Source organism: Lonchura striata, chromosome 19 (genome assembly GCF_046129695.1).
Source record: "Lonchura striata isolate bLonStr1 chromosome 19, bLonStr1.mat, whole genome shotgun sequence".
Lineage (NCBI taxonomy): Eukaryota > Metazoa > Chordata > Aves > Passeriformes > Estrildidae > Lonchura > Lonchura striata.
This window is the reverse complement of record NC_134621.1, coordinates 10,820,750-10,835,836: the sequence shown is the minus strand read 5'-3', so window position 1 is coordinate 10,835,836 and position 15,087 is coordinate 10,820,750. Positions and strand designations below refer to the sequence as shown.

The 15,087-nt window shown below is 55.4% G+C and overlaps 1 protein-coding gene across 1 annotated transcript in view; it reads left to right on the top strand.

The window, feature by feature from the left end:
* Positions 1 to 15,087, top strand: part of SLC39A11 (solute carrier family 39 member 11) — a 91,791-nt gene extending 76,704 nt beyond the window's left edge. Inside the window, exons 8-10 of the mRNA XM_077787397.1 lie at positions 10,671 to 10,769; positions 12,969 to 13,127; positions 13,681 to 15,087. Coding sequence (XP_077643523.1) covers positions 10,671 to 10,769; positions 12,969 to 13,127; positions 13,681 to 13,759 — 337 coding nt within the window. The 3' untranslated portion in view covers positions 13,760 to 15,087. The remainder of the gene's footprint in view (positions 1 to 10,670; positions 10,770 to 12,968; positions 13,128 to 13,680) is intronic.

The window sequence follows — 15,087 nt, the reverse complement described above, 5'->3', positions numbered from 1 at the left end:
GACGATGCTGGGGATGTTTCCTCCAGCACAGCACAATGGTTCCCATTCATGCTGCCTTTTGCTGGGAATGCTGGCCTTGTTTGGATCTGCTGTGCCCACGGATTGTTTCCTGTCCAGCTCTGGTGGAACAGACAGCAGAGGAGCTTCGGCCTGACAGGCAGACTTTGAGCAGGGCTTGGAAAATATTATTCCATGGGACAGCCTGTGCCTCCCACGCTGCATCTCTCAGGCTGGGGGAGGGAAAAAAAAAAAAAGAAAAAAACCAAAAAGAAACAAAAAAGAAAAATGAAAGTTTGATTAATGTAGGGAGATTGAAACCAGGCGAAAATGTTATCCTGTGTTTGGTGGGGATGAATGGGAATCATTGTGGCACAGCACACGGTGGGGTTTGCTCTTCACACTCCCAGCTTCTGGCTCTGCTGGGGATGGAGCCAGAGCAGCTCAGACAGAGCAAAGATCCAGAGTGGGGCTGGACCCTGATCCAGAGGAGCTGAGAGAGCAAAGATCCAGAGTGGGGCTGGACCCTGATCCAGAGGAACTGAGAGAGCAAAGATCCAGAGTGGGGCTGGACCCTGATCCAGAGTGGGGCTGGACCCTGATCCAGAGGAGTTCAGAGCAAAGATCCAGAGTGGGGCTGGACCCTGATCCAGAGGAGTTCAGAGCAAAGATCCAGAGTGGGGCTGGACCCTGATCCAGAGTGGGGCTGGACCCTGATCCAGAGGAACTGAGAGAGCAAAGATCCAGAGTGGGGCTGGACCCTGATCCAGAGGAGCTGAGAGCAAAGATCCAGAGTGGGGCTGGACCCTGATCCAGAGGAGCTCAGAGCAAAGATCCAGAGTGGGGCTGGACCCTGATCCAGAGGAACTGAGAGAGCAAAGATCCAGAGTGGGGCTGGACCCTGATCCAGAGTGGGGCTGGACCCTGATCCAGAGGAACTGAGAGAGCAAAGATCCAGAGTGGGGCTGGACCCTGATCCAGAGGAGCTCAGAGCAAAGATCCCCAGTGGGGCTGGACCCTGATCCAGAGGAACTGAGAGAGCAAAGATCCAGAGTGGGGCTGGACCCTGATCCCTGTCCGAGCCCAGGAACAGCTCAGGGAAACCCCCCCGAGCTGGGGCAGGGGGGGTCCCACCTCTCCCCAATCCCAGAGAAAGGGAGCAGAGCCCAGCCCTGCTACAGAGCAGGGGGGAAGATGCTCATTAAACACCTTTTAATTAACTGCCTGGGGGGTGAGGTTCATTAGGGAGCTGGGAGGGTCCTGCAGGGTTTTTGGGGGCTGGGGTGGCCCCGGGGGTGCTTCAGCTCAGCTCTGGCAGGTTTGGGGAGCCCCAGAGCAGGGGAGGCTCCTGAGCTGCACCCCGGCTCAGCACCTCTGGCTGAATCCCTCCTGCTTTGTCCCACATCCCTGCTTTGCCTTGCATCCCTCTTTTTGCACATCCCCACTTCTACCCACATCCCTGGTTTTATCTCTATATTCAGCTGGGCTCTGATTCCCTGGGGCTTCTTTCCAGGAAGGAAAATCAGGTTTGTTCACCTCCCTCATCCTCAGCTCAAGATTTGTTCACCTCCCTCATCCTCCTCGCCTCACTTTTATTTTCTGTAAGGAAAGGAGCCGTGTGATCCAGGCAATAAATCCCTAAAAACCACCCCTTCAACCATTCCCCCACCCCAGCACGGCCTTTACACTGGGATTTCATGGCACATCAAGTGATTTTCCATGTGAAATGTGCTCCCAGGTTGGAGATTCAGACAAAAAGGAGAGAATCGATGCTTTCTGCATGGAGCCATAAACATTAATTGGGAGTTTTTATATGTGCACCAGAGTCCCAGCCCTGCTTTTAGACCACCCAGCTTCTGTGGGTGACTGATTTAAAAAAAAAATACAATTTAAAAAACCTTTATAAAGTTCTGTATCTCCCTGCAGCTCCAGCCCTACCCCAGATCAATGCAGCCACCTCGTTAAATCCCACTTTATTTAGGGCTGGCCCACTGTGAATATGTAAAAATTGAAATTATTTGCAGGCTGATGCTGTTTTAAAATAGAATTAATAAGGTCTCACATGAGGATTGTCTTAAGGTATTTAAAAACAGGGGGGGTAAGGGTTTAACTGGAACCTCCTGGTGCTGGTTGGAGGTGCTGCCAGGGAAGGATGTCCTTGGTTTTCTGCTGGAAAATGGAGGAATTCCTGTCAGGAACCAGCTCTGGTGGGGTGGGAGCTCTCTCCATCCCCACAGGCTTTGCATTTTAGGGTTGTTGCAGATCTCCTGCAGCAGTTTGGGAGCCTTCCTCAGTCTTCAGCCTGCTGAGGCTGACCCGGCCTCTGGGAAAGAGAATATTTGGGAATATTTGGGATGTCTGGTGTTGATCCCTTTCCTTGGGCAGGACTTTAGCCCAGTAACCAGGATGGGGGTGACACTGGGAAGGGGCACTTGTGGTGTTTGAGCCATTCCTGACCTGCTCCAGGCCAGGCTGGACGGGGCTTGGAGCAACCTGGCATTGGGGAAGGTGCCACAATTCCCTGCCCATGGAACTGGGGGAATTTTGAGCTTCTTCCCGACCATTCTGTGATTTTATGCAAGCATCTGTGAGCTTTTAAAATTGGCAAACCACAAGTGTGCAAGTATAAAAGTGTCTGTGCACTGGATCTTTTCCCTGCGTGCTGTGGGAGCAGGACCAGGGCAGTTCCACCTCCTGCAAAGGAATTTTCCTGGAAGCAGCGCCAGGGCTTCATCTTTCCTCAATTTCACATGGAAAATCACTTGATGTGCCATGAAATCTCAGTGTAAAGTACATGCTGGGGTGGGGGAATGGTTGAAGGGGTGGTTTTTAGGGATTTATTGCCTGGATCACACGGCTCCTTTCCTTACAGAAAATAAAAGTGAGGCGAGGAGGATGAGGGAGGTGAACAAACCTGATTTGCAGCCCTGGGGAGCTGGAGCCTGGCTGGATCCTGAGCTCCCAGGCCAAGTTCCTGCTCTTGGACAAGGTGCTGAGGCTCCCGGAGCTTTTCCTGCTGCTCAGCAGGGCAGGAGGAGCTCCTGAAATTTGTTTTTGTGCTTCCCACCCCAGGGCAGAGCTGAACCTTCACCCTGAGGCTGACTCAGAAACCAAACAGTCTCTGAAATGAGCAGGCAGATAAGGAGCGGGGTTTGAAAGCTGCAGAGGAAGAAGCAGACCCTGAACCATGGGATCCATCCTGCATTCCCTGCGCTGACAGGGGCTGAGCTCCACTTTGTGTCTCCTGGTGCCCACCCAGGCCAGCAGGGAGGTTTTGAGCTGGGCAGGGCTCTTCTCCCCAGTGACAAGTGGCAGGACAGGAGGAAATCACCTCAAGTTGCACCAGGGGAGGTTTAGGCTGGATACTGAAAAAATTCCATCCTGGAAAGGCTGCCCAGCCCTGGCACAGCTGCCCAGCAGTGGTGGAGTCGCCGTCCCTGGAGGGGTTTAACAGCTCAGCTGATGTGTGTGGCACTTGGGGACACCAGTGGTGGCCTTGGCCGTGTTGGAGGAACAGCTGGGTCTGGTGATGTGCAGGGTCTTTTCTTTAATTCCATGATTCTGTGATCCTGGGATGGCTTTCTCCCCAAAATCCACAGCTGGGGGAGGTGAGGGATGAAGGCACACAGGGGATGAGTTCTCCGTGGAAGGGGGTGGTGATGGCCAGGGCAGCACCTGGGGCTCACCTGGTGCTGCCTTGGGAAGGCTGAGCTGGAGCAGAGGCTGGCCAGAGCTACAGAACAAAGCAGGGATTTATCCAAAGGATCTCCTCCATGGATCCACCTTGGGCAGCACCAGAGCCCAGCCAAGGCTGCACCCAAATGACCCAAAATGGTCCCAAAATGCACGAGCGCTCCCGGGGCTCTCCCTGGGATCAGTTCTGCTCCATTGGCACCTTGGAGTTCATTGTCCCATTCCAGCTCCAGCCCATCAGTCCCATCCTGCTTGTTTTTCTCTCTCCAGCCCACGCTGTTTGTGCTCCTGGGCTGAGGTTTGGATCATTTGTCCTTGGTGCCCAGCTGGAGCAGGAATTGTTTTGTCTCTGCTCTGTGCAGAGAGCTCAGCATCCCCTCATGTGGAGCCCAGAGCCACACACTGAAGCAGCACAGAATGGGAAAAATAGAAAAACTGAAACCTGAGGCATCACTGGCCAGGGCAGCACCTGAATCCCACTGGGGCTGGAGGAGGCTCCTGATTTTTGGGATTCAGGGTGGGAATGAGGAGCTGAGGTTGGCTGGAGAGGGCCCCGGGCTGGCCTGGCCCTGGTGGGATTTGTGTGGGGAAAAGGGGAGAATTCCTGAATTCACTGCTGCTGAATTCCTGCTGCACTCAGAGGGAAGAGCAGGTTTTACGCCTTTGAACAGAGCTCCTGTGCCTTGGGGAGAAATTAAGGATGAAATTTCCTAAAATCCTCGAGGTTTGCAGCGTGCGGGGCCGGCACGGGGCCAGGCTGGAGGTGGGACAGGAGGGATGGGCTGGGAACTGGGACAGGAGGGTGGGGAGGGGGCTGGAAGTGGCTCCTGAGGAGCAGAGAGTGGCAGGAGGGCAGCTGGTGTTCCAGGGCATGTGCCAGCCACACTCAGCTCCAGCAGACACCCAGCAGGGGCTTCTCAGGGAAGGAATTCTTCCCTGGGAGGAAAAAATTATTCTATGTGAGATTTGGGATGTTCTGGGATAGAATTCCCAGAGAAGCTGTGGCTGCCCCTGGATCCCTGGCAGTGCCCAGGGCCAGCTTGGATGGGGCTTGGAGCCAGCTGGGATTGTGGGAGGTGTCCCTGCCACGGCAGTGAGGAGTGGGATGAGCTTTAATTCCCTTTCCAACCCAAGGCAGTCCATCCCTGCCTGGCACTGGGATTCCTGCTCCATCCCTGCCTGGCCCATGCTGTTCCATGCAGTTCTGTGTCCCTGTGGCTGCACTCCAGACCAGGAGGCACTGCAGGTTTACATCCTTTTTTTTCCCTGTTTTTTGAACAGTTTGAAATGCTGGAGATGAAAAATATGCAGGAATAACCTCCTTCCTCTTCCTCTGGGGACTTGCCTTTCAAACCTCGACTGCCAGGGGGTCAGCAGGTGCCCATGGAGGGGTCAGGATGGTGCTGGGTGAGCCTTGGGAGGCTCCCTGGAACAGAGGCTGGGCAGAGTTAAAGTGGGGATTTTTTAAAAGGCCTCAAAGGATTCACCTTGGGCAGCACAAGAGCCTGGCCAGGGCTACACCAAGGATGGATGATGGGTCATGAGTTTTCACATTTTACAAGTTCTGGTCCATTTCCATGTTGGGTTCATTGTCCAAGTCCAGCTCCAGGTTGTGCAGTCCCATTCTCCCAGTTTGCTCTCCTCCATTTCCTGCTGTTTGCACTTTTTGGGCCTGAAGCTGCAGTGGTGTCCTTGGTTCTGGGCTAGAAAAGGATTGTTCAGTGTTCCTGAGCTGGTTCTGGGCTGGTTCAGGATTGTTCAGTGTGCTGAGCTGGTTCTGGGCTGGAGAAGGATTGTTCAGTGTGCCTGGGCTGGTTCTGGGCTGGTTCAGGATTGTTCAGTGTGCTGAGCTGGTTCTGGTCTGGTTTAGGATTGTTCAGTGTGCTGAGCTGGTTCTGGGCTGGAAAAGGATTGTTCAGTGTGCCTGGGCTGGTTCTGGGCTGGTTCAGGATTGTTCAGTGTGCTGAGCTGGTTCTGGGCTGGAGAAGGATTGTTCAGTGTGCTGAGCTGGTTCTGGGCTGGTTCAGGATTGTTCTGTGTGCCTGGGCTGGTTCTGGGCTGGAGAAGGATTGTTCAGTGTGCTGAGCTGGTTCTGGGCTGGAGAAGGATTGTTCAGTGTGCTGAGCTGTGAGGAGAGCTGCTGACACTTTCCATGGAGTTCAGAGTTATTTCCCAATGCAGTGCAGAATGTGGGGAATAGAACAGCTCAGACTGAAGGCGTCGGGGTGGCCTGGGAGACACCTGGGAGACACCTGGGTGACACCTGGGTGACACCTGGGTGACATCAGACGGGTCCTAGGAGCAGAGGGAAGGAGCAGCTGTGCCCAGCGGGGTTTGACAGGTAGGGCAGGTCTGGGGAAAGGGCCCCGGGAGCTCCTTCCCACCTGCAGCCCTGATCAAACACCTCGGCGGGCGGCCCGGGGGCAGCCGTGCTGCAATCGCGGCAACCCCAAACAATCGTGCCTTTCACGGCGGCCCCATAACAATCCCAACAGTATGGAAGGGCTGCCATGCAAGAATACACATGCACATTCTCCACTGCGGGGGAACTGAAAGCCCGAGTGAAAAGGGGCTTGTTAAGAATATGTAGCCTGCTTTCATAATCACCCCGTCAAAGAATAGGCCCTTGAAAACAAGGCTTTAGGCTTATAGAAGGCTTTCTGTGCCTTGACCTTGCAAATATGCGGCGATGCCAATTTTTTTTTTTTTTTTGCAAGTGAACTTGGAGTCTCGCAGCGTGGTGCCGGAGCAGTTGGCAGGAGAGGGGGGTAGGAGGTGCGGCCCCGGGATGTTCCGGGGGTCACGGAGCTGTTCCGTGGGGGACCCCCACCAGCAGGGCATGGATTGGCCTTTTCTTCCCCAAAAACTGGGCTCTGCTGCGTGGGAGGATGAGCCAAGCCCAGGGCAGAGCTCACCTGTGGGTGACACGTGTCCTGGGGGTTCTGTGCCCAGTTTGGGGCGGTTCTGGAGGATGTGGCTGTCCCGTGGGTGTCACCGCCCTGGTTTTACAGACGGGGAAGTTGAGGCAGAGCTGGGAAAGGCAACACATCAGTGTGTGTTGGTTCCGTGATGCTTCCAAGGACACGGAGGCTGTAGTGCCCTCATGGAGGAGTCACACAAGTGACATTTCTGTGCTGGTGACAGCCACCAGTGGGACACTCTGGTCAGAGTCTGGTGTGATTTTCCCTGGATGTGCTTCCGTGGGACCAGCTGAAGTTTGTAGGCTGGGGACGAGCCGCAGGTTGTCCATCTGGACACAGAATCCCAGGATCACCAAGTCCAACCTGTGCCTGATCCCTGCCTTGTCACCAGCCCAGAGCACCGCGTGCCACATCCTTGGGCACCTCCAGGGCTGGCAAAACTCCGGCCAGATGGGATCTGACTCCACCACCTCTCTGCCACTTACCCACCTTTCTTCTCCTCTCCTGGGAGACCCCAAGCCCCTCACCCCACGGATTTTCGTGTCGGCTCGTGCCCGTGTCCCTGTCCCCGTGTCCCTGTGCCACCCGAGGCCGTGTCTCTGTGCCTGTGTTTTGCAATGTATTCCCTTGCAGCCGGGGGAAGCCTTCCAAGAATCCCCACCTATTTCCGTCAAAAGGCGCCTTTGTTCCCCCGGACACAATGCGGCTTTGATTCCTCCTGCTCGCCCGGAGCTGCGGGAAGGTGTGAGCTGCACACGGCCGGGAGGGACGGATTTCCCCGGGGGTGGAGTATCCCGTGGGGTGGAGTATCCCGTCCATGGGAATATCCCTTGGGATGGAGTATCCCCTGGGATGGAGTATCCTCTGGGATTGAGTATCCTCTGGGATGGAGCATCCCTCGGGATGGAGTATCCTCTGGGATTGAGTATCCTCTGGGATTGAGTATCCTCTGGGATGGAGCATCCCTCGGGATGGAGTATCCTCTGGGATGGAGTATCTCTTGCATGGGAATATCCCTCAGGATGGAGTATCCCCTGGGATGGAGTTTCCTTTAGGATGGGAATATCCCTTGGGATGGAGTATATCCCTTGGGATGGAGTATATCCCTTGGATTGGGAGTATCCCTTGGGGTGGAGTATCTCTTGGGGCAGAGTGTCCCTCAGGATCCCTCAGGATGGAGTATCCCTTGGGATGGAGTATTTCTTGGGATGGAGTATCCCTTGGATTGGGAGTATCCCTCAGGTTGGACTATCCCTCAAGATGGAGTATCCCTTGGGATGGAGTATCTCTTGGGATGGAGTATCCCTTGGATTGGGAGTATCCCTCAGGATGGAGCATCCCTCAGGATGGAGTATCCCTTGGGATGGAGTATCCCTTGGGATGGAGCATCCCTCAGGTTGGAGTATCCCTTGTGATGGAGCATCCCTCAGGATAGGGCATTTCCATTGGATTGGGAATATCCCTTGGGATGGAGCCCCCTCAGGATGGGACTGTCCCTCGGGCTGGCTTTATTTGGAGACCGGAGGCGAATCCCTTCCCTCTCCTGGGGGGATCGGGGTGCCCCGAGGCGCCCCTGGGGTGGTGCCCGCGCAGGGCACGGGGCCAGTCCCGGTACAGGACATGGGGCCAGTCCCGGTACAGGGCACGAGGCCAGTCCCGGTACAGGGCACGGGGCCAGTCCCGGTACAGGGCACGGGGCCAGTCCCGGTACAGGGCACGGGGCCAGTCCCGGTACAGGGCACGGGGCCAGTCCCGGTGCTCCCAGCCTGGCACGGGGCCAGTCCCGGTGCTCCCAGCCTGGCACGGGGCTCTCCTCATCCCAGCGGGATCCGAGCCCCTGGGAAAGGCTCCCGGGCCCCACGGCGGGCGGAGGTGGCCGGGGGGAGGCTGGGGTGGTCCCGGGGCTTGCAGAGCAGGTCTGGGCGGGAGCAGGAGGGGCTGGGGCCGGGAGAGGCTCTGGGGACGTTCCCGGCCCGGGGGTCCCTGCTGCCCCCCGAGACCCCCGGGCGGGGCCGGCCCTGGCCCGCGCTGGAGCTGCCATGGGAACACCTCCGTTCTGGGAAAAGGGATAAAATCCTGCCCTGGGCTGGCAGGGATTGCAGCCCCAGCTGTAGGGCTGGGGTTATTCCTGGATTTGGGGAGCCTGGGTGGATTGTGCTGGGTTATTCCTGGATTTGGGGAGCCTGGGTGGATTGTCCAGGGGTTGTTCCTGGTTTTGGAGAGCCTGGGTGGATTGTCCAGGGGTTATTCCTGGTTTGGGGAGCCTGGGTGGATTGTGCTGGGGTTATTCCTGGTTTTGAGGAGCCCGGATGGATTCTCCTGGTGTTGTTCCTAGTTTTGGGGAGCCTGGGTGGATTGTGCTGGGGTTATTCCTGGATTTGGGGAGCCCAGATGGATTGTCCTGGGGTGTTCTTGGTTTTGGACAACCCACATGGATTGTGCTGGGGTTGTTCCTGGTTTTGGGGAGCCTGGATGGATTGTGCTGGGTTATTCCTGGATTTGGGGAGCCTGGATGGATTGTGCTGGGGTTATTCCTGGTTTTGGGGAGCCCACATGGATTGTGCTGGGGTTGTTCCTGGATTTGGGAAGCCCACATGGATTGTCCTGGGGTTGTTCCTGGATTTGGGAAGCCCACATGGATTGTGCTGGGGGGTGTGTGGGAAGGAGAGCAGGAGGACCGCAGGGACAAACCCCTGATGGTTTCTCCTGGATCTCCCCCCTTCCATCCCTTCCTCCTGCCCCTCAGGGGTCAGCGTGGGGGTCCCTATTCCCGGTGGGATCGGGATGGGGGGAGCTCCCCCCCTTCCCACACAGACCCCTCCATTCACAGCTCCCTCCCCGGTAATTTGTTGTGGCCAGGAGCAGCAATAGCTGCTTTGTGCTGAGCGAGGGAAGGAGGAAAAAAAACCCCGGAGCCCAGACAGCGGCTCCAGTGTTCTCCAGCAGGGATGGTTTTCCCCCTCCGTCCTCCCTCTCTTTGCCTGGAATAATGTTTGTGATTGTAATGGCCTGTCCTGCCCAGGGAAACCCGGAGCCTCTCCCCCTTCCCCTCCCCTCCTCTGTAAACCCTGGGAGAAGTTTAAACAACCCGGAGAGGTTTTTCTCACCGGGCTTATTTTACTCATAGGAAACGAGGGGGTGAGAAAAGGGAGCTGGCAGCTGTTGGCAGAGCAGGAATGAGCTTGGGACAGGCTCTGGGATCTCTCTGGAGACCCCTCAGAGCCCGAGCCCGGCGTGCTCCCACTCTTGGTGTCCCCCAGTGCCACCAACACAGCCCAGCAAAGCTCCAGCCAGGCTGGAGAAGCTCCCAGTGTGGGACAGGCACGTGTGGGGAGCCCAGGGAACACACACGAGCCCTGCTTGGTGCCTGAAACATTCCCCAAAATCCCAGACCCAGGCACAGCTCCAGGAGGACCCAACGGGAGCTGCTCAGGGAAGGAATTCCTCCCTGTAAGGACAAAATCCTTCCCTGAGAGGGTGGGGAGGCCCTGGAATAGAATTCCCAGAGCAGCTGGGGCTGCCCTGGATCCCTGCAGTGCCCAAGGCCAGGCTGGACAAGGCTTGGAGCCAGCTGGGACAGTGGGAGGTGTCCCTGCCATGGCAGGGGGTGGAATGGGATGGACTTTAAGATCCTTTCCCACCCAAACCATTCCAGGATTCTGGGATTCCATGACTGACAGACAGCCCTGCTCTCCCCTGCCCTGAGTTTGACCCTGGAAGTCCAAGTGTTCCCTTTCCATGGGATGCAAGAGGGGGGAAAAGAGAGAAAAGAGGTGCCCAGGTCTGGGAATGCTGCAGCTCCCGGGAATCCTCGGGCTGGAATCCCTCCAGGGGCCTCCCAGGACAAATCTCTTCTCCCTCATCTGCTCCCTGCCTGATGATGGGGCTGATGGAAGCTCTGGAGCTGTTGGAGGATGGAATTTGCTGGGGTCCTGTTAAATTTGTCCACTGGGTCTGGGAGCAATTCCACTGAATCCTTAATCGTGCTCCCTGCAGCCCATCCTGGGCTGAGCCTTGCCCCTGACATAAATAAATTGATCTATTTATGCTTTTTTTTAGGAACTTGGCCATTGGCATTGGGGTGCAGAACTTCCCTGAGGGCCTGGCTGTCAGCCTGCCTCTCCGTGGCGCTGGATTTTCCACATGGAAAGCCTTCTGGTGAGCTCTGCCTCTGCTCCCAGGGAAGGAGCCTTCAGCAGCTCTCCTCCCACAGATCCCCCACACCCATGGGCTGTTCCATCAGGGAGCTGCCCTTGGGATGTGTCAAAGACCACCCTGAGTTGGGGAAGTCTCTCCTCCAGCCCGAGCTTCCAAAGAAAACTCTGCAGTCTCTGTTGTTGGGTCTCAAGGCAGTTTATTGCAAGTTATCTAAAAGATTTTCTCCTGGGGCTGCTGTGGTTTGCTCAGAGCTCAGGCAGAGGCACACACACACCCTGACATCCTCTCTGACCCCGACGGCTTCTTCTCTCCCCGCCAAGGCTGCTGCTGTCTTTTATATGGGACATTACGTGTTACATGGTTACAGTTTTACCCAATGCCTATTACCTATATTAAATGGTGATTTTCTATCTTTTATATGGGACATTACGTGTGACATGGTTACAGTTTTTCCCAATGCCTATTACCTATATTAAATGGTGATTTTCTACTCTAAACCAATCTGTGAGTGCCAACATCACCAAGAACATGGAGGTGAGGAAGGAGAAAGAGGAGGAACAGGACTGGCCTACATTCCTCCATCTTAAAACCTCTGGCCCCCATGTACAAAGTAAAAACCCCCCTGTACAGGTGTTAAAACCCCCCTGTACGGCACTCAAAAATTCTTCCCTCTACTTTGTGACTACTTCTACTATAATATCTAAAATTTTGTGACTCCTTGTTCTTCCTGCAAGGTTGGTAGTTCATTCCATGGCTCAAACCCAAAATCACAGCTGTTTGCAGCTGCCTGCCAGGGTCCCAAATGCTTCTGACCTGGACCAGAACATCCAAAAATGTCTGAGGGACATTTTGGGTTCCCACAGGGATGGGCTTGCTGGATCTGCTGTGTTCCCTCTGGTGCTGGGAGTGCTGCAGCTTTCCAGCGCTGTCCTGCTCCTGCCACACCCTCCAAGCTCAGAGCCAGCCCCTGGATCCCAAGGGATGAATCCTGATCCCATCAATCACCACATCCCAGGGATGAATTCCTGATCCCAACCATCATCACATCCCAGGAGTGAACCCGGGGCTGAATCTCTGATCCTGACACATCATCACCTCCCATTTCAGTGCCTGTGCTGAGGTCCCAGATCCTGCACTTCCTTTATTATTATGATATGATTATTATTATTATTAGCAGTAGTATTAGTATTAGTATTATTAGTATTATTATATTTAATTTTTATGTCACTTCATTTTTCTTTCCCTTCAGGCTGGATTTTAACCCCACTTCTATTTTTACCCCCTTTTCCCTGAGGTGCCAAAGCCAAGGGCACAAACCCTGGGAGCAGGAGCTGCGTTCCTGCCCCTGTCCTGCTCCGGTGATGGATGGGGGGCAGGGGGAGGCTCCCAAACTGCTCCAAAGTTTTTGCTTTTCTTTCCTCCCACCCACCTCCTTAAGTGCTGGGACTCTGCTGCTGGGAAGGGAGTTCCTATGCTCCAGAGAGGTGGGAATGATCCTAGAGGGAAAGAAAAGGAGTGGGAAGAACGTGGCTTTATCCTGCTTGAGGCTGTGGCCAGGTGTGCTCTTTGGGACTGACTTGTGCTGATGGGAAGTGTTTCCTCTGTCTGGGAGCTGGATCCCCAAATCCCACAGAGCTGCTGGGGACAGGAATTAGATCCTGCCTGGAAAATTCAGCTGGGTCAGGTCAAACCCTTTCCTGTTACCACAGTCCAGGTGTCTGTCGAGGCAGGATGGGAATGAAGAGACTCTGACTCAGAAGCTGCTGAGAGTAAAACTCATAATAGTAATAAATCATATTGAATAAATCATATTCAAAATACCCTGCTCTTTTATACAGAGCTTTGTGAGGACCAGCTCCATTGGTCCTGAAGTGAAAACAACTCAGCCCATTGGTGTACAGTGCTTGAAACACAGTGATAGAACTTAACTATAAACAATGTGAATAACAAGAGAGATAAAGAATTATTGACATTCTTCTCCAGCTCTTTCCCAGGCTTCTGCCTGGCTGGAAACTCACGTTTCTCTCTTTGATGAATCTGAGTCCCACAGGTGCCTCAGCCAGGCGTGGCCGGTGTCCGACTGCGCTGGGAATGGGGGGACAGGGGGATGGGGTGATGTGAGCCCCGTGATCCCTTTGGGATGGCTGTGCCAGCCCTGCTCCGGGGCTCCAGGGATGTTTTGGCTCTTTTTCCTGGCAGGTACGGGCAGCTGAGCGGGATGGTGGAGCCCCTGGCCGGGGTCCTGGGCGCCTTCGCCGTGGTGCTGGCGGAGCCGCTGCTGCCCTACGCGCTGGGGTTCGCCGCCGGAGCCATGGTCTACGTGGTGATGGACGACATCATTCCCGAGGCACAGACCAGGTGAGACCCCCCCGCACCTCTGGGGGAGTCCCAGCTACCCCTGGGAATGAGGAGTGGCCATGGGAAAGGAGGAGTTGGGGAGAAAAAGGGAGGGAGGCCGAAATCCCAGAGGAAAATCCCTCTTTTCTCTTTGTCCCCTGGAGGGAAATGAAATTACCTCCTCGTTCCTTGGTGTGAGGGGAAGCTGGCATGGGGCCAGGCCTGAAATGACCCCTGTGGGCAAGAAATGTCCATGGAAGAGTGGGATTTGGGAGCAGAGGGGATAGAAACACCCAGCCAAGGCCTGGGAAGTGGAGGTGGGCTCTGCTCCTTGGCTGGATGGAGGGGATGCGAATCCTCCAGGCAGCAAACTGAGAGAAGAGGGGGAAGTCACCCCTTGGCTGGAGATGGGGTTTGGGATCCTGAGGGGTCGGGATGCAGCCAAGGGATTGCTGTGCTCCCTCCCCGTGCCCTGGAATGTCCCCCCGGGCAGGGGGCTCGGGAGCAGCGGGGCTGGGACGGGACAGGAGCAGCGCTCCCTCCTGCAGCGCTCCCCTCTCCCCTCTCCCTGCAGCGGCAACGGCAAGTTGGCATCCTGGACCTCCATCCTGGGCTTTGTGGTGATGATGTCCCTGGATGTGGGGCTGGGATAGGGCAGGGCTGCCTTCCCAGAGGAGACAGCAGAGCCCCGCGCGCCGCGGGATCGGCAGCCGGACACGCCTCAGCCCGGGACTGGATCTGTACATAGATTTTTGGGATCTGGTTTGGTGTTGATTTCCTCTGATTTTGTATCTCCCCCTCCCCTCCGAGTTCCTGGCGACGGTTTCCAAACACAAATATGGGTGGGTCCTCCCAGATCCTGGTTTGGTTTTCCTCTTGGATGACTTGGGCTGGTTTCTCCAAGGAAAGGCATTTGGGATTTTGATTCTCTCTGTCCTGTCAGAGGTTGGGAATTCCCTCTCCCGTGTGGAGGCTGGTCTGGGGTTAAGTACTGAGGCCTTGAAATGGAGTAAGCTCCTTATGGAGTATGGAATTCCACCCTTTTTTGGGAAGGCTGAAGGCATTAGGACTGCGATAAGCCATGGGATCACAGGTCTTCCACATCCTGCTGCTCCTCGGGAACGCTGCAGGGAGTTGGTTTGGATGGATGGAGATGGTCCAGGCAAATAAAGATGAATTTTCGTGGGATCTCTGCAAGAGGGAAATGTCATTTTTCCCCAAATGTATCTCAGAGGGGCACCGCTCCGATATCCAGGGTTTTCTATGGGAAAAACACCAGGAAAGGAGGATTTGAATCTTTCCCATGCAATTCCATGTGGAGCTGTCTGGCCTTCCCAAGGGATTCTGGATTTCAGCTGCTGCTTCCAGTGATCAGAAGTCCCTGAAGAGCCGAGCCAGGCTTGTCCTGCTCACCCTGCAGCTGCAGGGAGAGCGGAGCCCAGCCAGCACTGGAGCGCTCCGGGATGGATGAATGACTGAACAAATCCCTCAGCATGGATTAATTATCCCACCTGGAGAGCCAGAGCTGTGCATGGAGGTCCCTGCCTCTTCTCCTGATGCTTCCCAAGCATTTCTTGTGGAATGGCTCTTCCCGAGCGCCAAGGATTGATGCAGGCTGGGGAGGGAATCCTGCCCATCCCTGTGCTCCAGGGAGGAGGGAGCTGCCAGGCTTGGAAGGATGCTGCAAATCCCAGCACAAAGGGCTTCCCCAAACCCTCCCGTGGGAATAACTGGATCACCTGGCTGCCTCTGCTGCTCAGTCCCTCTGGAAGTGGGGCTGGGATGTCCCAGATCCGCCTTCGGTCCCACCGGAGCCAAAGGGAACAGGCTGGAATAAACTGAGCTCTCCATTTGGTTTGGTCCCTGTTTTTTGGATGGGTTTCCTTTGTGTGTCCCTCTGGATGATCCAAAGCTCCTGTTTGCTGATGGATTTGACCTTTTAACTGTGATTGCTTTCAATAAATGGGAAATGGAGTTTGCA